This window comes from Penaeus vannamei, chromosome 8 (genome assembly GCF_042767895.1).
Source record: "Penaeus vannamei isolate JL-2024 chromosome 8, ASM4276789v1, whole genome shotgun sequence".
NCBI lineage: Eukaryota > Metazoa > Arthropoda > Malacostraca > Decapoda > Penaeidae > Penaeus > Penaeus vannamei.
This window is the reverse complement of record NC_091556.1, coordinates 1,630,123-1,657,622: the sequence shown is the minus strand read 5'-3', so window position 1 is coordinate 1,657,622 and position 27,500 is coordinate 1,630,123. Positions and strand designations below refer to the sequence as shown.

Here is a 27,500-nt window from a genome sequence, read left to right as displayed (position 1 = left end):
GAAGCATCCGGCAGCGACGAGCCCTCGCTTCCGCCCACGCCCGCCCGCCCGCCCGCCCGCCCGCAGCCGCCAGCTCATCCTCGTTGTGTATTATGAAAGCAGTATCGATAGCAGAGAGCTCGCGAGGGGCGGTGGGCGGGAACGCGAGGGGGCTCTCCGAGGGCGTGCGAGGCTGTCTTCTGCGCCAAGGTCTGCGGAGGGACAGCGGCGGTCGGGAGGGAAGTGCGTGCGTGCGTGCGTGCGAGAGCGTGGCAGGTGAAGGCAGGGAGGGTCTGCCACCTGTTGCCTCCACGCGGCCGGGAGCAGCGCGCCCGCCCCGCCGCGCCCACTCCGAGATTAGCGCCTCTGACGCCGCCGCCGCCGCCGCCACTATCACTCGCACTCATTCACTCGTACTCGCGCCGCCACACGCTCTTAACCTAATTACTTCCTAGTTTTTATTTCCGAGGGGATTGCACGCGGCTTTGGCCGCCGTTTCTCTCTTTTCGAGCGCGCGCGCGCGCGTGTGGCCGTGGATGCGCGCGTGGCTCGCTCGGGAGGACGCGGAGCTCCGCCAGAAAGAGGATCGGATATTTCGGAAGCCGCCGCGCGCTCGCCTCGCCTCGCCTCGCCTCTTCCTCGAATCCTCCGACTCCTTCGCGCGAGGCGGGGACAAGGAGGGTGGGGGGGGGGATGCTCGTTTCGTGGCGTTGCTGAGAAGGAGGGGAGGAGTCTGAGCCGCGGAGGGAAGGTTTGCGGCCGACCTTTCCCGGCGATGGAAGGGCCGGGGGGGGCGGGGGGTCGTTGCAGGTGCTCCCCCCCCTTCACCCTTCCCTGTCGCTCAAAGCAGCCGTCGTTGTGAAGCCACAGCCGGTGCGTGGGCGCGCGTGCGCGTATGTGGTCGTAAACGAAACCGGAAATCTGGGTGCGTGTGAATCACTGGCTCGCTCATCGCTCATTCATAAGATTGCCCCCCCCCCCCTCTCATCTCTCTCTCTCGCTCTCTCTCGCTCTCTCTCGCTCTCTCTCGCTCTCTCTCGCTCTCTCTCGCTCTCTCTCTCTCTCTCTCTCTCTCTCTCTCTCTCTCTCTCTCTTTCTTTCTATCTTGTATACTTTTTCTTCCGTGGCCAACCGCCGCGCACGGGCCCCCTCTGCCGCCGCCCGACGCTTTCGGGAAGTGTGGGCGCTCGGAATTTTTTCTTGGGAGGATGTTGGAACAGCTGATGGTGGACGAAACATTTTCTCTCGGTGTTCATTATTTTGAAAGGAAAAAAAAACTCTTGTACTATCATTGCATCAGTATTGAGTGTTCATTATTTTACTGTAATTGTGTTTCATGAATGTGTTTGTATTACTTTCATTATTCCTCTAATGGCGTCTTCTTTCTCCTCCGCAGGGCCATCAAAGCATTCCAGCAAGTGTTGTACATTGATCCCGGGTTCAGCCGAGCCAATGAAGTCCATCTGCGCCTGGGGTTGATGTTCAAGGTCCAGAGCGACTACGAGTCTTCGCTGAAACACTTCCAGTCCGCGCTCATAGACGCTGGCCCGGCGTCCTTCTCCAAGTTGGAGAGTGAGTTGGCTTTGGATTTTGGCTTTTTGGTGTTTCTTAGCTTTTCTTTTCATTCTTTTTCTGATGTTCTTCGGGTTTTTATTTTCTTCTTCGTGTGTTGGTATTTTGTAGTAGGACTGATTTTTAAAATTGAAATGATGTGATACATAGTTTTCTAATGTGAAGTAGTGTTGTAATGTCCGGTTGCTCTGGTGATTGCGACTTTAAATGTTTGGCCTGGAGCGAGATCGGCTTTTGTTGCCGGTGACGAAGAGCTTCATTCTCCTTCATGCCTTTTGCACGTCAAGTGTCGCTTTGTCCAGTCGCTCTGACAATTCCTTGAAGGTCTGACCCGCGCTAAACCGGCCCCTGTTGCCCCTTCCAGTAAGGTTCCACGTGGCCCACCTGTACGAGCTCCAGAACAAGCACCGGGCGGCGCGAGAGGCCTACGAGACCCTTCTGCAGGAGCAGGAGCTGCCCAACCACCTGCGGGCCGACATCCAACGCCAGCTGGGATGGATGTACCACACCGTTGACAGCTTGGGAGAGAAGTCGTACCGCGAGCTGACCGCAGTCCAGTACCTGCAGAAGTCCATCGAGGCCGACCCCAAGAGCGGCCAGAGCCTGTACCTGCTGGGTCGGTGTTACTCTGCCCTTGGGAAGGTGCACGATGCCTTCATCGCCTACAGGAACTCCGTGGACAAGTGCGAGGGCAATGCGGACACGTGGTGCTCAATAGGGTGAGTCTGCTCCTCGTGAATGCCTGTTTATTTGCGGTATTGTTGGTGTTATCATCATCATCATTAACATTATCATTATCACTATTATGATGATGTTGAGTACTATCATTATTCTTATTAATATCATAAAGTATTTTATTTTGTATGAAGTAAAATTTTGCTATGCGTACGTAGAGTTATGCTTATTGGTTAGACAGCTGCTTTGCCATATCTCTCTCCTTTAAATAGTTAAGTAACTGGCAAGTGTCATCCATTTCTAAACAGAAGCCTCTCTGTTCCCAGAGTACTTTACCAACAACAGAACCAGCCAATCGACGCCCTTCAAGCATACATCTGCGCAGTACAGTACGACAAGGGACATACAGCCGCGTGGACAAACCTAGGGATTCTGTACGAGACCTGCAACCAGCCACGCGATGCCCTGGCGTGTTACATGAACGCTACGAGAGGTAGCAACAAACCCGTGAATCCAAATCTTGCTCCGCGTATAAAATTTCTCCAGCAGCAGCTGGCAAATGCCCCCATGCCCAGCGTAACTAAACCTCGTCAGTTGATGAGCATTGAGGAGGCGTGGAACTTACCCGTCACTACAGACATGTCTAACAGGCAGCAGGGACAGGGCCAGGGCCAGGGCCAGCAGATCGCCAGCCAGCAGCGGCAGGTGGGCCCAGGCCAGAATTCCTTCCAGAAGTATGGCCAGCAGTACAGCCACTCTGGGTCAGGAGCCCCCCCGCCCCCCTACCAGGCGCCCGGCAACGACGCCAAGCGCTTCAAGCCCGACATCGCCGGGGACCAACAGCGACCGCACTTCTACCTCAACCAGCAGCAAATGCAGATTCTACATTACCAGCAGCAGAACCAAGCAAGCCTAACACCACAGCAGCAGCAGCAGTTCCAGCAGCTCCAGCAGAACTTCCGCCTGATGCAGCAGCACCAGATGAAAATGCATCAGCAGCAGCAGTTGCAACAGCAGCAGCAACAACAGCACCAACAGCAGCAGCAGCAACAAACCGTTGTTCAAGGTCCCCAGGTGTCCCCCAGCCTTGGCCAGCAGCAGAACTTCGTTGCCGGTGGACAGATGGCGAGGCCAGTGGTGCCAGGAGCGCCAGGATTCACTCAGGCAGCAACAAACGGTGTCAATCGAGGCTTCATTGGGCAGAGACCTCAGACGCCTACCAGCAATTTCAACCAGAACAATCAGCCCTTCTCGCAACCTTCCTCAACTGGTGGATATATCAACCAGACTCCATCGTACACCAATGGAGGAGTACCAACAACGTCTGCAGGATATGGCTTCAATAATGGCTACAATAGTAATAATGTGAATGAAGCATTACCAAGAGACCTTACTGGCGTCACACCAGAGACCACTGTTAGTGACCAGGAACTTCAGGAACTCATCAGCCAACGAGAATTCACAACTTCTTTAGCTGAGGATTTACTGAACCGGCTAGCACAGGGCGAAGATGTCATAGACGAGCTAGCCAAGGCAGGAGACGTGGGCCAGGATGTTGCGCTGCCAAACACCGAGTTCTCCACCTCGGCCACGTCGTCGTCCACCACGTCGGCTCCTTCCACGGATGTCGTTCAAGCCCCCATACAGTCAGGACTCTCTTATATTAAGCAGGAAGTTCCCGACACAAAACTCTCCACACAAACACACGTACCAGAGACTAAGCCACGCATTAGTAACATCAGACTAAGCCTCGATCGCGAAATAAAAGTGGAACAGGCGTCGGAGCCTGTGTTCACGACGAACATGGCCAGCTCAGACATCGTGTCAGGCTGCAAGGGCCGAGGCGCAAATGCGAGAAACAGCAGCATGATCTCAGACAAGCAGTTGCCACCGTCGCCACCCGACCCCCCGAAGGTGAAGCTAACCAACGAACAGCTGCTTCCCAACACGCCTTCGGTCTTGCTTGACAACAAAAAGCTTGCATTTTCACCTCAGCTGCAAGAGTTCTGCTTGCAGCACCCCATTGCCGTTGTGAGAGGCTTGGCATCTGCTCTGAAGTTGGACCTCGGGCTCTTCTCCACCAAGACCCTGGTCGAGGCCAACCCCGAACACATCGTTGAGGTTCGAACGCAGATGAAGCAGGAGGCTGACGAGAATATTGACCCCACGACGGAGATCAAGTCCTGGCCCTGCATCAGCCACAGGTCGCACACCACCATCGCCAAATACGCCCAGTACCAGGCGTCGAGCTTCCAGGAGAGCCTGAAGGAGGAGCAGGACAGAATTGCTGCCGGGGCGCCGAAGACGGACGACTCCAAAAAGAAGAAGGTCCAGAAAATGATCAAATTCGGAACCAATGTCGATCTGTCGGACGAGAAGAAGTGGAGAGCTCAGCTGCAAGAACTCATGAAATTGCCAGCCTTTGCCAGAGTGGTTTCTGCAGGGAATATGCTGTCTCATGTTGGACATCCCATTCTGGGCATGAACACAGTACAACTATATATGAAGGTTAGTATATGGATCCCTGTTTATGCTGTGTGTAAGATGACATATAATGAATATCCTTCTTAAGAAACCGCGATGTATATAAGTATTTGTGATAATTTTCTAAGAATAAATAGTGTTTAACTCATGTATCCTCAAGTCATGAGGCCTTTTTATGCCTTGTTACAAGTTTTCAAGTTCATTTGGTGTCGCCGCAGGTACCAGGGGCCAGAACACCAGGTCATCAGGAGAATAACAACTTCTGTTCCATCAACATTAACATTGGGCCTGGAGACTGCGAGTGGTTTGGAGTGCCCGATGCCTATTGGGGAGTCATAGCCAATCTCTGTGAGAAGTAAGTAGTTGATTCTTAACGAGTCGTGATTTGTCTGGGTGAATAATTTGCTGAAATTTAGTGCCATTGAAAGTACCATGTTGAGTTACATTTTCATTATTATTATTTTTTTACTGGCTCGTTCCAGACACTAGAACTAATACTCTTCAATTTTTACAGAAATAGAACCAATTATTTGCACGGTTCCTGGTGGCCAGATCTGCAAGAACTCTACGATGAGAATGTACCAGTGTATCGTTTCCATCAGAAGCCGGGCGATATGGTGTGGGTTAATTCAGGCAAGTGTGGCTCTGTGAATTTATGGGCTTCTTTAATGTCGTGTGCAGTAATGTCGGTTCAGTGTGGATTCACTTGGGTTTCAAGAAAGGAAATGCTTGTTTCGTCAACATTACTATTCCATGTTTGTAATCGTTTACCCTCCCTCAACAGGATGTGTTCATTGGGTTCAGGCAGTCGGTTGGTGCAATAATATTGCCTGGAATGTAGGCCCACTTACAGCCAGACAGTACACTTTGGGCCTGGAGCGATATGAATGGAACAAGCTGCAGGGCTTCAAGTCCATCGTTCCCCTCGTCCACCTGTCGTGGAACCTCGCCAGGAACATCAAAGTGTCTGACCCGAAGCTCTTCGAAGCAATCAAGTAAGTTTTCGTGCGCTTGGCATTACCTGTTTCAGATAAGCTGCAGAAACGAGAATCCTTGTGAAAATTTGCTTTTGAAATTTAATCGGATCCTTAGAACAAGAATGATGTGATTTAGTATGCTAATGTTAGATTTTTTCCTTCGTTCTAGGGGCTGCTTGATGCGCGCACTTCGCCAGGTGTGTTTGTCATTGGACTTCGTGAAACAGTGTGGCCTCGAGACCAAGTTCCACGGACGCAATCCCAATGAAGCATCTCATTATTGCGGTGTTTGTGAGGTCGAGGTAAGGCACACAAGCTGTGGATTTTCCTGTAAAATGTTCTCTTCCTCAGTTTCAGTAAATACATACTGGATTTTTTTGTTCTAGGTGTTACACATTGGAATATTTCCTGGAGTATCTTATATTCATTCCTGTGTCTTTCCCTCAGGTGTTTGATATCCTGTTCGTGAAGGAGCAGGAGCGGCGCCATGTGGTCCACTGCATAGACTGCGCGCGTCGCCAGGCCCCGCGCCTCGAGGGCTTCGTGGTGCTGGAGGAATACCACTTAAGTGATCTCTGCCAAGTGTATGACAACTTCATTTTACACTCCGTAAGTATTACGCAAAGGAGTCGGGCAATTTTGATAAGGAAGTAGGATTGCGTTTGGATAATGGACTCATTCAGGTTTACCGTTCTTTTAATTGACGTTGAAATAGTAAAGACAACTATGTAAGTAATCTGATCTTGACATTTAAAGTAGAAAAAAATACAGGCAGCTTGAATTTGGTGCATAGAATCTAAGATGGTGTTTTGAGTTCCACTAAGTGCTCGTTCCTTCCGTTGCAGGTACAGGGCCAGAACATTTCCGGCCAGGCCCCCACTCCTCCCCCTACCTCCACCACTCCAACCCCACTCACGTGACCTTCCTCAGGCCTAGTGGCCGCCCCGCTGTGCTCGTTTTGACCGGGGGCGGTTCCTAGCACCCGCAGGAGATCTCTCATTCCTGGATCTGTAAGCCCAGAAGGAGAACTGCCGTTGCCTGCCTTTGCAAGAACCCCCCCACAACTACCAGTCTTGCAAGAACAAAACAGAAATGTGTTAGTGAGCAGCAGTGTTGACAGACTGTGGAAAAGGACACAGCTACTGCACTGCAAGTAGCATTAAGTTATAACTAAGAGTTTTACGTCACTGCCAGAGCACCTTCCAGAGGCCTTCTCTTTTAGCGACTCCGTATAGTCGCGTGAGGCCGTATTTTTCACACCTGATTCTTGGAAGTTGTTGCAGTGCAAGAAATGGGCATTACGAGATGTTGATTAGATCGAATGAAAGGAGAAAGTGTATGGTCTGTGTGATTGTTTGGAAGCGCCCTGTAGAAAAGAAACCAGAACGATAAGCTGCTTCGAGAGCTGCCACTCGCCCAAGCATAATGATTTGATCTCATGGAACTCAAGGACCCGGGAACGGCGACACTGACGACGGAAAAGTGTTTTTGGCTTGTGTGAGCGAAGTGCTGCCGCGCGACGGCGTCAAGTGCATCAGGACTCGTGCAGTTGCACAACCCAGGATGTTGTTTCCTCAAAATAATGTTAGTGGTTGCCACGAAGGTAAAACAACCAGTGCTGAAGTAGCAGTAGTTGGGGTAGTAGAAGTTGCGTGTGGTTCATGGTACTACCCATTTTTTATTTATTAGCCTTGCCTACACATTATGTTCTCCTTCAAAGTTACCAGCCAAGAGACTGGCCTAAGTTGTAATAGAAATGTGCATATATGTGTGCTTGCATGCTATTTTGTCTGTGTGCACACAAGCACTGGTACACATGCATGCTTGTTCATGTACGTATGTGTACAAATGCACACCTTTGTATGGGCATTTGTGTATGTGTGTGTGCACGCGTTCGTGTGTTTGTGTGTGCGCGTAAGCATATGTGCGTGCGTATGCGTGCCGTTGAAGCACGCGTTCGTTCATTCATCTGTTTATGCGCACGTGTGTAAGGCGTATGACTTCACTCCCGTGTATGTGTACGTGTGCGTGTCTTTCAATAAGAGGTTTCCAATCACTGCCACCGTAAGTGAGTGTTTAATCTTGTGATAATCTCAACTGCCACAGAATCTACAACTTCACAAACTCTCTCTTGGAGCTTACAGATTTATATCTTCCCACATGCATTGTTACGAATGATTTGTGTCAGCAGTTTTGTTATTATTTATATATATATATATTTACAGTATTTTTTTTATTTGATGCATTATGTTTCCTAAAACTGATTTCTATTTAAATTTAAATATTCTGCAATGTCCTACATGATTCACTATTGTCTTAAAGGAGAGAGGAATCCATGTATGGACATTATGGCAAGTTCTAATTATAAGTTGAATGAGTTTATATATACACAATCAATATTATTTTTGAAACTTAGTTTACCATAATTGAGAGTTCTCTTCTTGATTTTATACAAGAATTACCGAAAACAGGGCATTCCTCAAATTCATTTGGGATAGTTTAGTGTTCCTTCATTCTGTTAATATATTTATTTTTGTCTCTATCAACATAAATGTGTTACCAATGTTAAAGTAGTATTAAGTAATATCATTTGTAATGGACAGGCCAATGAATTGAAAGAGAAAGTAATGTTTTTATCGATTGGGAAAGGTTTGTAACAAAAGCGTTTTCATTCGCGTAGCCATTTTGTGAAATGAATTTCTGGCAACTGGGTCTGTCATTACTCTTGTGTCTATCAAGTTGGTTCACATGTGCAAAATTTTAGGCTGTACCAAATTGATTTATGCATACAACTATAAATTTAACGAACACATGGATCATTGTGTAAGTACGGTTATGATGGCAAGGAAATGATGATTGCATGATCAATTCTACGACCGAGACCTACGATTGCTAATTAAGCCACTAGAAGCTGATACTTGTTCCTGCTCTTGCGCGATTTCAGTTCTGTGTTGTGTTCCTGTGCCCAAGTCAGCTCATGTCAGGTGGATATGGAGAGCAGAAGCCCCCTTCAGATGATATTTTTTCGGAAACCCTGGAGGAGTGCGAGGAATGACGAATTAAATGCTCAACAAATTGTACCTGAAATGGGCGTGCCTAAGGAATTACGTTCCACATTTTTAAAGATAATTATCTGCCAATACTGTTGACTACAAGTCCTTATGATGTCCTCGCATTGTGGAAGGCTTAAATAAATAAATAAAAATATTTAAAAAACATGCAATGTGAGCTCTGAGCCGAGAACTCTGAACAATATCCATACCAGAAGGCTGTGCACCAAGAGCCGAATCCGCAGACAGCACTCACGGCCAGCCAGACTCCAGCGGCAGAGGCTCGGCGCGGCGAGAGTCTAACGTGAGCCCAGCCGAAATAGTGTTTTAAGATTTTTTTTCTCCTTTTTTAAAAGAATATTCTCTCCTTTTCTTTCTTTCAATCATCTTCCATCGCCTTTTGGTTAGCCGTGAGTTCTGTCGCCGGATTCCGCCCACCCCATCATCCCTCTCTCGACCTCCCTTGTTGATCCCCCATGCTCTTTTTTCATACTAAACATTCAACAGATTTTTTTCTTGTTTTTTTTCTTTCAAGTGACACATTCTAGTTTGTGCTCAGTATTACGCATGGAACATACTTATTCATTCTTCGTGTGAATTATTTGTCCTTTATAAAGAGAAAAAAGAATTTTATAAAAAAGCAAGATGTCTATCATATATCAGAGAAATTAGTTAGTCATGCAGTGATGATAATAGGAGAACCTTGTACTGTATGCAGCTGTAATATGGGCTTCTCCATTTTCCTACAATGTAAATCTAGCACTGTGTTGCTTATAGTTAAGTTCTATTTATGTTATTTAATACGTATGGAGTTGTATTTGTATGTAGTGTATAAATCACCTAAGACTATAATTTCTCCTGTGTAACTTTTAAGTGTTGTCTCAGCTCTGCTAGTTGATGAGCTCCTATACATTTGTACAATTTTGGGAAAAGGGAATTTTTGGGCAAAACAATGGATGTAGTTACTGAGGTGTGGGTGGAGTGGAACTTCTAGCAGTTAGGGGTCAAGCATGAATTACAATGCTATTGTAGAGTTCCACTGTCTTGCAAAAATCTCCATTTTACATTGTAAATCTCTTTTATCATCCATATATAAATCTCCCATCTGTGTATCACATTGAACAACTACTTCCATGTTAGTATCGCAAAAATTGATTGGTTAATGAGAGCTTCTCCGCTCACACCTGTTTCAGGGATCTTTGTCGACCTTCGTGTCCACTACTGTACAGAATAAGTCTGCTAATAAAGCCTAACTCACTGGAGTTCTGTGTTTGCTTTTTCTTGGTCTCATTTGCTTGTGATGATGATTTGGACATCTTGTGTTTAGATGTCATAGTTTAGAATGAAGTCTCATTTTGATGAAACTTGGCAAAAAAAGGTTGTAATGGCATAAAGTAAAACTTCATTTCAGTATGTGCCTGTAAAACTATCACTAAAAAGTAGTATGTTCAGTAAAATCATCTATTTAAGTAAGATTTGACAGACAAAAATATTCAGCGCACATCTTCAAATAATTCATCTTGCACAGAAAATAATAACTATAGAAAATAATGATTTCTGTAAGTTAAGTCGTTATTTCTGTGACAGAGAGAATAGACGTGCAATTATTAATGGTCCAAAACCTCTATGATAGAATAATAAATCAGCTTAAGTGTTAACTAATGCCAATATACCATTACAAGCATCAATCGCGTCAAAAACTGCTCTTTCTCCTGCACCATGAAACAGGAAGAAAGAGCCACAATGTCTTCTCGTGTGAAACAACTGGATGCAAATGTTTGAAGGAAACAAATCCACTCCCACTCGTAAGTCGCATCCAGTTAGTACCAGTAAACTTTGACCACTGCGCTTGTGACTAGCAGTATCAGGGGTGGAATTCTACGGAAATTAGTCTGCTAAACGGAAGCAAAAGACGACTGGCGGATGGTGACGTCGCTATGGAAATGTGTTCCGGAGGCCGTACTTTTGTTATTTTGTATGACATGTTTTGATGCGAAAGAAAAGTTTTAAACAACTAAATATTTTCCCATGTTCAAATAAATTATACATGAGAATCATAAACTGATATGATGTGGCACACCGACGTCACTTCAGTTGAGCATCATCAAAGGCAGAGCCACAATCCCATTGAGTGACTTTAAACCTTCAGCCCTACAACACTCTCACTATTAGTGGTATACTTTTTAGGCAAATCAAGTTTACAAGTTCAATGTCACATTTTAAGTCATACATTTACTACATTTTCTATGAAGAGAGAAACGCAGAGACTCTTTTATTCACCAGACTTTGATCCTACGCACTGTACCTGTTATGAAATATTAATCCGTTTATTATAGTATATGGTCTAATATTATTTATATCCGTTTTCTCTATCATCTGATGTTTAGAGAACGGCTGACAGCCCTGCAGAGCAGTACTGGTAAAAATACAAAATTAAGATGAAATATAGAAATTACGGAATAGGACATATTAATATAGGGAAACGCATTAAATTATAAACAGCAAGTAGAAGGGGATAAGGATAGACACATTTGAAATGCAATGCTTAATAAATGAATACCACATATCACCAATATCCACATTAGTAATGGAGAAAGAAAAAAAGAGTTTTCTATAAAGAGAATGCGAACAGGAGTTCATTAGGTATCACAATGGCTACGTCAACACTCTCAGAGCAAGGCAAAAATGTTATGATTTAATGGGTAACTCATACAAAACGTCCCGTGCTAATGGCCACCAAGTATCTTTACTCTTAACCATGAGCACTTGACCCGAACTACCTTCTCTAATTTTTCTCCAAGTTTGTCTTGAGGTTTGTCTGCAAAATACAAGCTTCCATATCTTATGTGTCTTGGAACTAGACCATTTTTGATACATCAATTCATTTGTGGTCAATAAACCTATCTATTTTTTATCACATGAATCAAGCTTAACAGTCATAATCAGTCCGTTGAATCAGTCAAAGGATATCCGCATATTTATAATCAAGGAAATCAATTGATTTTTTGTTTTTTTTTCAACCATAGTTCATTATTTCCTGCATTTTTACTCTATTGGTAAAGAACATTTTGCACCAAACTAGTTACTTCCCCAATGGAAATTACCCCTAAACATTATAAAAATTTGAAATGTCTTCTGAAGATTTATGAAAGCTTTTTTTTTTACACACTGAGAGAAGTTTCCCATGCCTAAAAATAGGTTAGTTGAGCAGGGACTGAATAATTATTTTCTACACATTCACAATGAGTTATGAACATCTGCATTATGACATTAATTTCTTTTTACATGTCCCCTTTATACTAAAATATCAAGGCAAAAATGCTTTGACGTGAGAACAGTTTCTGCAACAGATACGAAACTTAAGTAGACAAGAAGAAAAAAAAATTCCACGGATAATATTAACAAATCCACATTTATTCAAGTAGAGGCAAAAGTAGTTATGGACAATGATAGGAAAAGTCATGCTCTAACCTTTTAAGTAATATAATTAATCCTGGACTCAATTATTTGTTTAAAGCACCTCTATAAGAATTATATGCCGCATTTGATGGCATATAGGACACACCGGTGCATCAGCTGCTCCCCCATTTCAGCGGGATATGTTCAGGGATTAAGAAAGTCGGCATCTTAGCACGGTCTGGGGTGATTTTTTGAGCCATGGGGTGGGGGCGGGGGGAGTGTGCGTCTTATATGCTGTCAAATCAGGAAATCATTATGTTACATAGGAAAGAAGAAAATAATAATACATAAAATAAATACCAAAACCAAATAAATATTATAGTAAGAATATAAAAACTGATTATAAGCACATATACACACTGCTTTACACATCTTTAAAGCTGAAACTTTTAGAGCTACATAAAAAGGAAAAAATATAAACATATGTAAAGGAAAGAAAACAATAATAACAAGAATATTGACTAAAATTTTCATATATATATATATATATATATATATATATATATATATATATATATATATATATATATATATATATATATATAATATAAATCCTTTTTTTTTTTTGCTAAGGCTATATAAACCAAACATCCTCTTTAAATTAGCTACAGTCTTATTCAAGAAAGAGAAACACGAAATGACATCACCCCCCCAAAAATAAGTTACAGGATTCAAACACGAACTCCAGGGGATAAGACGCAGAATGAGGGATTTCCCATGAAGCTGACAAAGAAAGATTTCAGGTGGGGAGTGGACACTGCGAACTCAACTTGTCAGCTATTATTCAGATCTCCACAGACTGCCCACGGACCAAGACGTTAATGAAGATAAATGGTGTTCCACGTATTTATAAAAATAAATGAAGTGAAATCATTAATAAAACAAAATATTTATTCCTATATTTTCAATAATTTCCTACTAAACACTATAAATCATGATCTAAACAACTTGGGTGTCACGGAAATACCGCCAAGTTTCAGAATTCTGTCAATATATAAATGATTATATAATATATAAATATATAAATAATAAATATATAAATTATATAATATATAAATTCTGTCAATATACAAATGATCAATATATAAATGTCAATATATAAATATATCAATATAAAAAACATTCAGTCAATATATAAAAGATCAAACCAAAGGCAATCTACAAACAGAAAACTTGAACCTTTTAATAATTCCTGGAGTCTAAGACTGTAGCTAAAACATAAAAGCGAAAAGCAAAAAGGACTATAACCTGTCAAACATCTGGTTTAAACAAAAAAAAGTTTTTATATGTAAAAGAAATCATATAAAACTTATAAAAGGAAAATATTAGAAACACACACAGGGCTCAACAAACTACAGCGATAGAGAGAAATATATATATATATAGAAATGTATTTTTAAAAATCATTATACCCTTACAGTTTTAGTTGAATAATTAATAATTTGGTTCTATAAGATAAATAAATATATTCTTTGAAGAATACATTTTCTTTCTATGTTAGTCTAGATTCTCTAATCTGAATTCCTAATACAGGCTATTATTTAGAAACAGCTGCATAACAGATCTACTTCCATAATCATTACTGTAGCAAAACACAAGTCAGTACACATATCTGCTTATTAGAAAAAAATTATAAACTTCCAATTAATATATAATAGTAACTCTATGATCACACATGAATTACCTGTCGTCAACAACATTAGACAGGCTAGTCCAAATCACGTGTGTTTCTCTCTTACATATTAGAAGTTACAGGACAGTGTGAAACTTTTTTTTATTTTTTTACACTAATACTGGATAAGCTCATATGATATTACTTTACTAATCTAATTCTATTGTCTTAACACTCATGCTTGATCATTTATTTAAAATTCTTACAAAAATATAAATTCTTTGGCCAGTAACTTCCAAGTTTATAAGAAAGGGAGGCAGGTATGGCCTTTGCTTGGGGGAACTTCAGCACTTTGCAGGAATAATGATGAGTGGATGTTGCCTTTTTACAAATGGGTTTTAAGAAAGTCTATGATGGTAAGAACTACACATTCTATAAGGTGCAACTGCCCCTTTACAGGTTAAAAAAAACAATTGCTTTAAAAGACATTACAAAGCATATAATCTAAAGCACAGATATTATGTCATATAAATCTACTTCTACTGAAACACTGTCATTACCTCCCATCAAAATCACATTTCTATAACCAATAATCAGCGCAAGGACTGATGGCTTAAATGCAAAATGATTTGCAAACTGGTCCCACAATCACAGTTTTAGTATATTTGTATATTACTCAAAGTCAGCCTAAATCAGCTCATATTTTCCCTCTGTTCTAAACTGTACTCTTCATCTTCCATTTCTGACTCTGTGGGGATTTATGCACTTGTTTGTAGATATATATGCTTTCAGCAATTCTTTTTCAAAAGGTCTTTCTCCTTTGTTATATTGTATATAATTAAAGCTTTCAAGTTTTAGGTAGCTACGTGGTGCCTATTGTTATCAATCTAATAACAACTGCTAAAAGAATAGAAAAAAGACTGGTTAAACTTCTAATTCTAATAGAAAGAAGAAATCATTTTACTATTTACATTTGATATTTTTCTGATAAATAGTATTCTCATAGATATATGCCCCTGTATCAAAAATTCCATAATTCTAGCTTCTGTTTCATCTTTATTTATTTTTCTTTTCTTTTCTTTTTTTTTCCTCAAATGTGATGCTACTATAAAATGCTGGCTTATGTACCTATACACTCACACAGACACATCAGCTGTCCAGCAACTGATCTGAAACTGATTCAGTATGTTTCTTCTTTTTTCATTTGTTTGTTTTGTCAAACTGTTTCAAATTTATAAATCAACTGCAGAGATTAAACTTCCCACAAAAGTTTCTTCTAAGGAGGAACTGATTATTAGGAATCAGTTAAACATTTCACTTTTGAAACTAATTTCAAGGGATGAAAACCAATTAAGAAATAACCAAATACAAAAAAACTCACAAAATGCATCATGACTCAAAGAGACAGGGTATTTTACCTAAAAATTATCTTACACTAAAAGATTAAATTTCAATAAAATCCAATTAACTGCAAAATCAGATAACACTACATAATTAATATGGAAAACAACATAATACAAACTACATTTCTTATTGTATTCAAAGTTCTCACATACGTAGCAACACCACCTTGTCAAGTGACCAACAATCATTCTTGAAATTGACCCATATCATTATAATATAATTATCTTTAAAAGAAAATGGCTTCTCTTGCCTTTCATATTATCGGGAGGTTTAACATAAGCTCAAAGTAATACTAGTTTGAATAAGAACCCGTAGACTAGTTTATTCAAGCCAGGCTATCAAAAATTATATCACATCTCGAACATGGTACTCAAACCATGTGTAAAATCAAGTCATATATATATATATAAACAGTCGTTCATATATAAATTTATAAATACATAAACACCCATAACATCTGTTGCTAACTTTTTAACATCATCACCATATACTTCCACACTACAAGATATTGTCTGTTTATGTGTAACAGTGTGTTAGTGTTTTAATATGTGTCTACATGGACATGTGTAATTTTGTATGTTTAAGCTTCTCACATTTCAAAATAATAACAAAAATAACGTAAAGCTACCATCTTTGTGACAGCCGTAAAGCTTCTTTCCCTTATATAGCAATCATCCTTCCACTAGGAACCGTTTTGTCAAATAAGTAGTCAAGCTGATAGCATTAATACAAATAAAAGAAAAAGAAAAAGAAACTATATAGGCACCATCAGGAAATGATATATCACAAGTCTACTAATCTAAAATGAAGAATATCTATGAGACTTACCAAACTATACAAGGAGATCACTTAGGTAATATAACACTATCCTACTACTTCATTCATGGATTTTGTGGGGATATGTAGCCTAAAACAATCTATAGATATTAATATAGAAGTGGAAAACAATGAAATCCTGTATTAATAATAATACCAAAAACACTCATTCTTGATATCAGTTGATTAAAATATCACTTTACTTTCATCAGCCTTTCCCACAGCAATTGTAAAATGAAAAATCAAAAGGGGGCATTTAAATAGTAAAACAGTTGTAGAGTTAAGGAATGAGAAGAAAAGAGAGAGAAAAGAGAGAAAAAAGAGAGAGAGAAAAAAAAGAGAGAGAAGAGAGAGAGAGAAGAGAGAGAGAGAGAGAGAGAGAGAGAGAGAGAGAGAGAGAGAGAGAGAGAGAGAGAGAGAGAGAGAGAGAGAGAGAGAGAGAGAGAGAGAGAGAGAGAGAGAGAGAGAGAGAGAGAGAGAGAGAGAGAGAGAGAGAGAGAGAGAGAGAGAGAGAGAGAGAGTGTGTGTGTGTGTGTGTGTGTTATACATTCTCAAAAACAAACCATTCAATTGTGACCTTGCAAAAAAAAAAAAAAAAAAAAAATAAGAAAAAGAAAAAAAAAAAAAAAAAAAAAAAAAGGAGTTTCCACAGTTTTCTCTGGATATAACACCCACTGAATTTTCCATGTACTAGTAAAAAAGTAATAATAAATTTTGCACAAAAAAATTGTCATTCCAAGTAAAACCTCCACAAGAATGCTGTGATTTAAGAATCTTATCACTATATACAACTAACAGTCTCTACAGTAATGAAGCTAACTTAAATGGGACCCATCTCAAGTTAAATCCCTAGTCCTTCAAAGATATTCTACAGTGATCACAGCCATACATACTGTATTACAAGCCCCACCTATTATAAAGATACTTATTTAAAGCTCTTGGCCTGCTCGGAGAATGCTTATAAGGCTGACTGTAATAACAATTTTCTGCAATCTCTCAAAAGAAATCCGCCTGAAAAATGGTACCAATAGTAATATAAATAAAGAGATATTTTTCCCTAAAACAGCATATTACTAATCAGAGATAAAGCACATGAAGCGGTACAAATAGTTTTTAAACATACATCCATGTGTAGTCCTTCATATGACTGTGTATATGTCTGTGTACATTTTTATGTATTTGAATGTTTTTTTGTTTTTGTGTGTGGGGGGTGGAGACCCTTTTGTGAGTTTCTGCATTTCCATTTTGTAGAATTGCACAAAAAATCATAACATATATGCTGAAATAATAAATTAATCATCTATACACAGAAGTGATCCTTCATTTAGTTGGTTAGAATTACTTCCTGCTTAATTTCACAAATGAAGTCAAGCTAGAAAAAAATCTAAAACAAAAAAGCCTGTCAACATGTTTAAAACCTGACAAGATAATCCATCATGATATGGTATGAGCAGAAGCACATGAAAGACATAAATAGTAAAGACATAATCACATATTTTCCCAACTACACTCAATCATTACAATCTAAAAATCTCAAAAGTCTATCATTAAATCAGCGTCTAACTCTTTTTATTCAAACAACGGTTTCTCAATGATGATAAAATCTTAGTGAGAGAAACACATGCTGTACTACCGATATGAAAGCCCACAGTCTCACTAGCTGATATCAGACGATGAAGTGGCGAGAGGCAACGTTATGTTCCTATTCATGTTATGAAGCTGTTCAACTACCTAAGTAACACACTTCATCCATCAAGCTTTCATCACACATGACGCTGAAGGTTTCACCTGAAAACAAACACACTTGAAAGCTTCCGCCTGGACATATGAACAGCTTCTAAATGAAAGATATGATTGCATCTACCCATGAGTGTTAAAATAAACCATGGGTGGGTTTATCCTATCTACTTAAGATGGCCTTTTGCCTCTAAACTAAGCAAATGCTATACTATTATGCACCTATGGCAAGAAATGATTGTAAAGTGAGAATGTCATAAATAACTAATCCAAATCATTGTTAGTTCTTGCTATGCTGTGTCTTCATTTTCCAATGAAAAAGAAGAAAAACAATCTATGCAATAACCATTATATACACTTACTTTTTACAATTAATTATCTTCTGTTACATTTCTGTTTCTATTATCCTATATAACTGAAATATTATTATAACCAAATGTCATGAACACACTTTCTATATATGAACAAAGTTGCTTTGCAATATACACTCTTCTCAAAAAACAAAGTTCAATATTTTCTTGAACTATATAAAACAGCCAGCAACCAAATACAGTATAATTTTATCAGGTTTACCATACAATGCCAACAAGAAAAACAATATCAACCACTCTTTCGTTGTCTGTCTGTGTTTTGCTTTAAGTGGGATGTTTTGTAATTCACTGTTAAAAAGAAGATTGGTCTACTATATAAATTAACTGTTTACACCATGTAACAGAAATACATTATCATAATCAATATATCAGGTCATTCAAAAGTTATTATCAATCTCTCTGCAACAATAACAATTTAAAAAGTGGCCCTTTTCACAAAGTCATTTCAAACCCAAAAGATTAAAACCACAGAAATGGCCGGGCTGCAAATCTCATCGACGAACAAATACGAATGGACAATCATATAAATTACACAGAGATGAAGCTCCACGTGCCTGACACTACGTTTTACCGGCACTGAGGAGGAGGATCTTTGGTATCTTCCATTACATCTTACAGGATAAGAGAGCATGTTCTTCAATGGATTATTATTGTATTGACCCCTCAGTGACGGGTACAGTTATAGCCATCATGATGTAAGAGTCTATGACGTGTATACGTGTCATGCCTCGCGGCAGGTGGACCAGCTGTACACAGCTTAGGCCTAGCCACAAAGTCTAGACTGTTGCGTAATATTACATCACAAATAAATCAGGTACCGTCACCACTGGGTTCAAGCACAGGAATCTTTTCCGCTGTGAAAAAAATACCTCACAGCATGGCTTGGACTGTGAACTATGTACTTGGCACACTGCGAATACTATAACATTTAAAGAATTCATCTGCAATGAGATATTCATGTGAATTATTTTTTCTGTATTTGTGTATTTGAAAGTGTGTGTGGCAAACTTTTAACAAAATTCCATCAAAAAACAAATATACATTATATACATACACATGCATATGTGTACATACATATATACATATATATATATATATATATATATATATATATATATATATATATATATATATATATATATATATATATATATATATATATATATATATATATATATATATATGCAAGAGAGAGAGAGAGAGAGAGAGAGAGAGAGAGAGAGAGAGAGAGAGAGAGAGAGAGAGAGAGAGAGAGAGAGAGAGAGAGAGATAGGGAGAGAGAGAGAGAGAGAGAGAAGAGAGAGAGAGGAGAGATAGGAGAGAGCGGAGAGAGAGGAGAGAGAGGGAGAGAAAGGGAGAGAGAGAGAGAGAGGGAGAGAAAGGGAGAGAGAGAGAGAGAGAGAGAGAGAGAGAGAGAGAGAGAGAAACACATATGTATATAAATGCATATAAATTTTTCACCTGCAGTACAAAATCCACAATGCATTTCCCTTTTTCATCCATTCCTGCCTTTGGTATTGCTGTCTATATCGCCGCGGTCAAAATCTTACATTTCTTAACGTTTTCCTTAACAATTTGCCGCTTTCACTTGGGAGGATGTATGCAAATGTATCCTTGGTGATGTATCTGTGTAAAGAAAAAGTTATTAAAATATTATAATAGTGTCATGTCATTTTCAAGACTCTTTCCTGGCTTTAATAACATCTAAAGCTAAGATCATACTTAGTACAATATGAATTTCAAATGACATGGAAATGCTCGGGTAAATATTAATCCCAAGAATAGTGCGTGTAAACCAAGAACTATCTTTGAAAAATTGAAATGAAATAAATCAATGCAAATTCTCCGACATCCAACAATCTTTAAAATAACTGACGCCAGCCAGGAACAATGACAGCTGTCTGACCTTGACAACTAGGTATTAGCCGTATAAATCAAGTCTTTCAATCATCGTGTAGTTCGCTGTCATATAGGAGTTATAACTTACCTCTTGTTAAATGGGCAATTTTGTAAGTGGTTTGCCATGTGAGGAACATTTTTAAAGCCCCAATGATTAACATGTTCGAAAGATTTGCTGAAGAAACGACGCTGAAAAGATGGAAAAGAGTTTGCAAAACATTTTGTCAGATATACATGAAGCCTATAAAGCATATACACATAAAATGAATAAATCAGAGGGGAAGCGGGGCTTTCTCAACAGAGGTCATTATCACTAAATAACTTTACGCACTGTCAACTATGCACCCACCGTCACAAACACCCACATATGCACAAAGTCGCAACACAACACTCACCTTTCTCCCCTCTTTCCATCGTACTTTGTCGTCCTCAATGTAGCGAACCCATTCCAGAATAACAAGGCCTCGGTCGTTAATGAGAGAGAGACACACGTCGCGCATTAATCGACAGGTAAAGGAAAGGTTGTTGAGGCTGGGAACGCAAAGGAAGAAATTATTTTACTCAAAAATTGTACTTAGACATAAAAATAAGAAAAAAAAGAAAAAATGTCAAACATAATTCAATCCACAATAAGGATAATCAGCAACATTTGTTATTTTTTAGGAACTTCTATTTCATAAGAAATTCAGTAAAATCAATATAACATAACTATTCAAAAACAGACTTTAATGTTAGATATATACATTTATATAAACACAAACAGAGAGAGAGAGAGAGAGACAGACAGACAGAGACAGACAAATAGAGACAGACAGACAGAGAGATAGTGATTATAGTATGATATAGTATACTATAGTGATAGGGACACAACACGTTAACAGCAAAAAACTCTATTACAAAACTTCAGAGCCCAGCGCACCTGAATCCATCCAAATAACTGGCAATAAGCTGTAGAACCTCAATAGGTAAGTAGGTAAGGTTTGTGCTCGAGGCGTAGTACTGCTTCTCACAGTTCTTGGTCCGATGGTGCTCTGGGATAGCCTTCATGGCCTTGTGAGAGTGAAGGAGGCTCAACTGGCCAAGGGCGGAGGTCGTCTTCTCCACACTCGGCGACCGTGATCTCGGGAGACCTCCTGCGGGTTGGATGTGCATGAGAAACTTTCCAGTTTGGTTAGGAGGCATGATCAATCAATGGTTTAAATGAAAGTTTTTGAAAATTCCAAATGTGTGGTAAGAGTTTTAAAATAATGCACATAAAAACTAATAACCAAAAAATATAGATTCAACTCTAAAATAGATATAATTACAACCTATATGTCTCTTCTGTCCTGCAACATAAACCTAGCAAATACCTTACTTCCATTCACAAGGCACAATTTCTGAACAGCACACACCAATGACATCAATTCTTACCTATTACAAAAACCATCAACCACAGGGCATTAATTCCACCACGTGCACTTACCACAAGGAGCTGGCTCGTACTCCAGCACAGGCCGGATCCCAAAAGCCCGGAGGTCACGGCAGTAGATGACATCTCCATCCTGTAATGTATTTATACCAGAGTCAGTCTTAGCTGTATGAAGAACTCCAAACAAAGAGAGAGAGAAAAAATGAAAAAGAGAGAGAAAATAATGGAAAAGAGAGAGAAAAAAGACCGAATACATTAGGTATATTCTAAGTGTATTAAACAAAAAAGAGTGAGTGAAAAGGTGAAGAAAAAGAGGGAATGAAAGGAAGAAGATAACAAAGAATGAGAGGGTGAAGGTAATGGAGGAGAAAGTGAAGGAGAACAAGGATGTAAAGTAGAGGGTGAGGGAAATAGGGAAAGAGCGAGTAAATAAGGACAAGAATGAGAAGGAGTGGGTGAGGGAGAGAGAAATAAAAAATAAGAAAGAGACTAAAAAGAAAGAGGTAGAAAACAAAAAGGTAAAAGATATGATGGTGAAAGAGTGCTGCAATTATTTCTTTATATAAACCTATAAAAGAAACATACATAAAAGAAGGAAAATAAAGAAAGTGAAAGATAAAAAGAAACAATGCAAGACAGAATAGTACTGCCACTCTCTCTTAACCCAAATCCCTCCCTTAGGCTACCTACCTTGCGGCCCGGGTGGAGGCGGTTGTAGACGTAAGGACACCCCAGGACATGTAGCGGACACCTGTGCAGGATCCAGCCGTCCAGTCCCTCCTGGATCTCACTGTGGCAGTTCTGGTAGTGGCTCCCATACTCACACCGACGGACTTCCTGTTTCGAGAGAGAATGATTCGGTCGCGGGATATAATGCAGTGCTGTCAGGTCTGTACGCACATGTGTGTGTGTGTGTGTGTGTGTGTGTGTGTGTGTGTGTGTGTGTGTGTGTGTGTGTGTGTGTGTGTGTGTGTGTGTGTGTGTGTGTGCATGTTTTCCTTTCATATAGCTTGAGATATGCAAAAGAGGATATGCACTATATGATATTCCTATATGCACTGTTTCACTGGATAACTGGTTTAAGATTTATCCAATACAGATGAAGTGAATAGTTTGAAATCATAATTTCAAAACAACATTTCTATTAGATAAGGATTCTCTACATTTACTAAATGTTAAACTAACAAGGCCAAAAAATCTGAACATGACTACAATATTCAAAATCTAACAAAATATAAAACTGAATTCTATATCCCCACATAATTAGTCATTTAGATAACCTGCATTCTACCCTTAAGCCTGCCAACATACCAAAAAACAAATATACAAATGAAAACGCAAACAAACAACCCTTTGGCAATGGTTGACATGATATTAAGTGATGGTGAAGAATCCCAGAAAAGATAAATTATCACATTAATTTTTTGTTCTGATGTTGCTGGACAGCAGTCTCTAAAGACTTTTGATACATGCATTTCATTTTTCAAGAATACACTATTTAAAAGGTGTTCTTATGTTTTCCTATGAATGTGGTGTGAATTGACTAATATTCATTCCTTGCTCGACGACGTGGAAGGAAACATTACATAATATTGAATTCACTACCTAGAGCCAGACTAATGCCTGGTATTGAGCTGTATGTGCATTAGCAAACCAACTTTACCCAAAAATTTGCCCGTTGCCAATGGATTCAACAAATAAACAAAAATATAAACAGGAAAGTAATCAAAAAAAAAAAAAAAAACAGACAAAATTACCTGCATGCACTGGAAGGTGAACATAGCCCTCGGTTTACTCTGGTGTCTCGAGTAGTGCTTCAGTGGCAGCTCCATGGTGAGGGCCTTGGACGTCAGGGGGACAGGAGGGGGTGTCTTGAATCTGGCTCTGCCCACTGGTCGGCCCTGATCATCGATGATCACTTTGTCCAGGGACCCTTCCTCCTCCTCCTCCTCCTCTGCCTCAGCCTCGTCATACTTCATGTACACAAACTGCCCACGTGGATTTCTTTTTCTAACCTGAAATTTAGGTTTGTGCATCAGACACTGATGGTGATACATGTAGAGAGGGGGATAGAGGAAGGGAGGGAGACTCAGGGAGAGATGGAAGGGGGGAGGGAGAGGAAGAGAGGGAGGAATGGGGGGATGGAGGAAGGGGGAAGGGAGGGAGAGAAGGGGGGAGGAAGGGAGGGAGGAAGGGGGAGAGAAAAGGGGGAGAGAAAAGGAGGGAGGAAGGGGGAGAGAAAAGGAGGGAGGAAGGGGGAGAGAAAAGGAGGGAGGGAGGGAGGGAGGAAAGGGAGGGAGGGAGGAAAAGAGGAGGGGAGGGAGGGAGGAAGGGAGAGGGAGAGGGAGAGGGAGAGGGAGAGGGAGAGGGAGAGGGAGAGGGAGAGGGAGAGGGAGAGAGAGAGAGAGAAGAGAGAAAAAACGAACTCCAAATCCAGCTCACCTTCTCGACACAAGATTCCTGTTTCCACACCATCTCTCCAGGCTTCTTATAGGAGACCCTCTCCCTCCACACTTTGCCCATCTTGTAGGTCGGCTGGTCAGGGTCTCCTTTACAGAGGTAGCAAAGATTCTTCAGGATGCCGTGCATGCAGCAAAAGGCTGATATGTCATCGGTGTTCTGCAGCTGCTGCCTTTTGGCTGAGGGGAAGAAATCAGAATGAAATGTGAATGTACAATTTATCCTGGATGAGAAGAGGAGAAGAGGAAGGGCGAGAAGAAATGATGTATAGAAGGGGAAGCAAAGCAAATGACAAGGAAGGGAGAGACGAAGGAAAGAGGGATGATAAATGCATGTAGAGAAAAACAGATGGGAAAGGAGGGCAGCAGAGAATCCAAAAGCGGAAAAAAAGATTTAAAAGAAATTTAGCGAGACAAAAGGAGAGAAAGACAGGCAGTTTAATAAAAACATTTTTCATGTGGATATGTGTGTTCCAGTGAGTGTAGCCCTATATATAAATATGTAAAAGTTAAGTACAGAACCTCAGTTACAAATATATTGCTGGTAACTTCCACTTCAGTATCTAAGCACTTGTCAATTTGTGGATGATTTCATACATGAAAAACTGCAATAAAACCATGTCTAACACTTTATGGCAATTATCATGTAATGTTACACTGAGAAGGAGCAATGAGTAAAAGATATAAACCTCTGATGGAGCATTGAAATACAGTGCTTTCAGTGTATATGTGAACAAGTGTATATCATGTGGAGAACTGTATATCTGAATCAAAAATAAGCAAAGCATGCACAAAAAGGTCTAACATAACTATTACTTCTCTACAAGATATATGGGTAAACTACAAAAACTAAACTACTCAAATAGATCCAAACAAAAGACAACATCTATTACCGAATTTTACTCAAATACAATAAACCACTACATAAGAAGGGAAAGAGAAAGAAAGAAAGAAAGAAAGAAAGAAAGAAAGAGGGGGGGAGAGGGAGAGGGAGAGGGAGGGAGGGAGAGATGGAGGGAAGGAGGGAAGGAGGGAGGGAGGGAGGGAGGGAGAGAGGGAGGGAGGGAGAAGGAGAGGGAGAGGGAGAGGGAGATGGGGAGAGGGAGAGAGAGAGAGAGAGAGAGAGAGAGAGAGAGAGAGAGAGAGAGAGAGAGAGAGAGAGAGAGAGAGAGAGAGAGAGAGAGACAGACAGACAGACAGAGAGACAGACAGAGACAGAGACAGAGACAGAGACAGAGAGACTGAGAGACAGAGAGACTGAGAGACTGAGAGACAAAGAGACTGAGAGACAGAGAGACTGAGAGACAGAGAGACTGAGACTGAGACAGAGACAGAGACAGAGACAGAGACAGACAGACAGAGTGACAGAGAGACAGAGAGAGACACTGTATGTGCAATTCTACCAGTGTGAATGTTCATGTATGCTCCTGTACCACTAGAGTCTATGCAAGTTTAGATTCATACCTAAACCTGTGTATCTGTGCTAGTGAGTAACTAATAATGCACACAAATTGGTCATGCACTTGAAGTATTACGCCAAAGGAGAGTAAAGATACAATATCCACTATTAATAACAGAATACAAAGAATATATGTCAATCAAATGAAATAAAAGAACTAGAGAGGGAAGGGAGGGAGGGAAAAAAAGAAATAGGGGCAAACATAACATTTTCAAAGTTAATTGGTTAACTCATGGAAAAAAATTAACAAATCAAGTGAGTTAAGGACAGAATGGTGCACAAACTGTTAACCATAGTGAGCGTCACTGCTCTCGGCGCTCTCGCCTTCGACAGCAGCGGCAGCGGCTTCGAGATCAGGGTGTTCGGGTGTGGTGGTGGTGGTGGTAGTGGAGGAGGTGGAGGTGGTGGTGGTGGTGGAGGTGGTAGTGGAGGAGGAGGATGTGGTGGACCCCCGAACCTCGCTAGCCAAAGATAAAACCTGCTTCTTCCCGCGCAAAAGCTCAGTGCACACAGACACAGAAAGACCTGGGGAAGCCAAAGCAAAAGCGTCACGTGACTGGTCGAGGGAACTTTGGAGTGACAGGCAGGGGGTTGGGTTGCTTGCTCTCGTTTGTTTGTAGAGTCTCTACGTTATTTCAGGGGGGGAGGGGGTGAAAGACCGTGAAACAAGTAAAACGAGGCCATCACTTGCTCTGAACTTCAAAAACAGAAGGATGAAAAAATGATAATAAAAATAAATCAATTAATAAAGAAAAGGAAAAAAAATCACTGATGACTGCAAATGACAGGGAGATGGGAGGAAGGGGGGAAGAAACAAAAGAACTCAGAAGTACCTGCGGCTTTGACTTTTCTTTGAATGCTCATGGTTCACATTCCCTTATCTGTTATAAACATCAATATACACATACATAAATACACAGACACACACACAAACACACACACATACACATACACACACACACACACACACACATTCCACTTAGTAATCAACAAGTTAAACCATCTACATATTCATGATAACTTCTAAAATTCCATTTCTAATTTTGGTTTACTAATACCTATGACATCATTGTTAAAAATGACAAAGGAAAAATGGGTTTGGAAGTTCATTCACCTTATCTATATTTTATCGATCATACATTTTCTTTTTAACCACTATATTATGGTCCAATCTTATGTCAAAATCTTGTGAATATGAAAACAAAGAAAATTAAAGAAAACTGATTTTCTTTATAGCAAAGGAACACTTTTAAACAAATCAGTATATTTTTCTCTTTTTTTTTCTTCTTTTTTTCAGCACCTCAAAGTTGAAAGATAAAAAAGCTCAAGTAAACTAAATGTATAAAAAACTTTTACTGATGTCAATATTCCAACACTACTGTACAAAGTTATTCCCAAAATTTTACATCCCCATAATACCATCATTATGAAACACAAGAAATATTGTATATCTTAATAAAAGCATAAGGTTAATAATTCTTGTATTCATGTATTCAGCCACAAGCCTGTTATAACTCTACAGAGCATATAAAGCTCATTTTAGAAATTATTTAAGATTAGTAGTGAGAAGATGCAGTCTTGTTATGTTCCAGATTATTGGACAAATTTATATATACATATATATATATCAAGGCATTGTAAGAAGCATGACGTCTCTTCTGTTAACATTGCTGCAGTACTTATTTTCACTTGAACAGTTTACATGCTGAGAATACTGTTGAAGAAGAACAGTCACTCACTCATTCACTCTCTCTCTCTCTCTTCACATACACATACACATACACATACACATACACATACACATACACACACACACACACACACAAATACACACACATACACACACAAGGATACTATTTTACAATAATTGTGCTAACATATGAACAGAATACAGAGTGCAACATGTACACACATAAAATGAAACACTGCCACATTAGAAAAAGCTATATGACATTTCTCCTGTGGCACAGCCTTATTTTATGTGCAAGCATAATTCTACAGTGGGAATACATAAATAGATGTGATGCTTACCCCCCAAAGAAATTCAAATTGCACCACTGCAAAAATTTTAAATTAATAGATAACACCTGTCAAAAAAAAAGAAAAAAAGAAGAAGAAGAAGAAAAAAATACAGTT

At 40.1% G+C, this 27,500-nt stretch overlaps 2 protein-coding genes across 6 annotated transcripts in view; one reads left to right on the top strand and one right to left on the bottom strand.

Moving 5' to 3' along the window:
• Positions 1 to 9,999, top strand: part of Utx (Utx histone demethylase) — a 216,759-nt gene extending 206,760 nt beyond the window's left edge. For all 3 annotated transcript variants that reach the window (XM_070124153.1, XM_027378037.2, XM_027378047.2), the window contains 9 exons: positions 1,376 to 1,551; positions 1,916 to 2,270; positions 2,553 to 4,734; positions 4,929 to 5,065; positions 5,225 to 5,343; positions 5,495 to 5,705; positions 5,857 to 5,989; positions 6,135 to 6,296; positions 6,533 to 9,999. In XM_070124153.1, the coding sequence (XP_069980254.1) occupies positions 1,376 to 1,551; positions 1,916 to 2,270; positions 2,553 to 4,734; positions 4,929 to 5,065; positions 5,225 to 5,343; positions 5,495 to 5,705; positions 5,857 to 5,989; positions 6,135 to 6,296; positions 6,533 to 6,607 (3,550 nt within the window). In that variant the 3' untranslated portion in view covers positions 6,608 to 9,999. The remainder of the gene's footprint in view (positions 1 to 1,375; positions 1,552 to 1,915; positions 2,271 to 2,552; positions 4,735 to 4,928; positions 5,066 to 5,224; positions 5,344 to 5,494; positions 5,706 to 5,856; positions 5,990 to 6,134; positions 6,297 to 6,532) is intronic.
• An 8,007-nt stretch (positions 10,000 to 18,006) lies between these two features.
• Positions 18,007 to 27,500, bottom strand: part of LOC113825379 (F-box only protein 30) — an 18,461-nt gene continuing 8,967 nt past the window's right edge. The window contains exons 5-14 of one of the 3 annotated variants that reach the window (XR_011398682.1): positions 25,656 to 25,889; positions 23,889 to 24,085; positions 23,204 to 23,461; positions 22,137 to 22,283; positions 21,501 to 21,579; positions 20,955 to 21,168; positions 20,431 to 20,566; positions 20,124 to 20,224; positions 19,598 to 19,762; positions 18,944 to 19,077 (exon numbers count right to left, since the gene is read on the bottom strand). Coding sequence is in view for 1 of the 3 variants with exons in the window: in XM_070124152.1 (XP_069980253.1) it covers positions 19,675 to 19,762; positions 20,124 to 20,224; positions 20,431 to 20,566; positions 20,955 to 21,168; positions 21,501 to 21,579; positions 22,137 to 22,283; positions 23,204 to 23,461; positions 23,889 to 24,085; positions 25,656 to 25,889 (1,454 nt within the window). In the remaining 2 variants the exon portion in view is untranslated. Of the gene's footprint in view, positions 19,078 to 19,525; positions 19,763 to 20,123; positions 20,225 to 20,430; positions 20,567 to 20,954; positions 21,169 to 21,500; positions 21,580 to 22,136; positions 22,284 to 23,203; positions 23,462 to 23,888; positions 24,086 to 25,655; positions 25,890 to 27,500 lie in introns of those variants that run through there. The other 2 variants (XR_011398683.1, XM_070124152.1) reach the window with 2 other exon arrangements.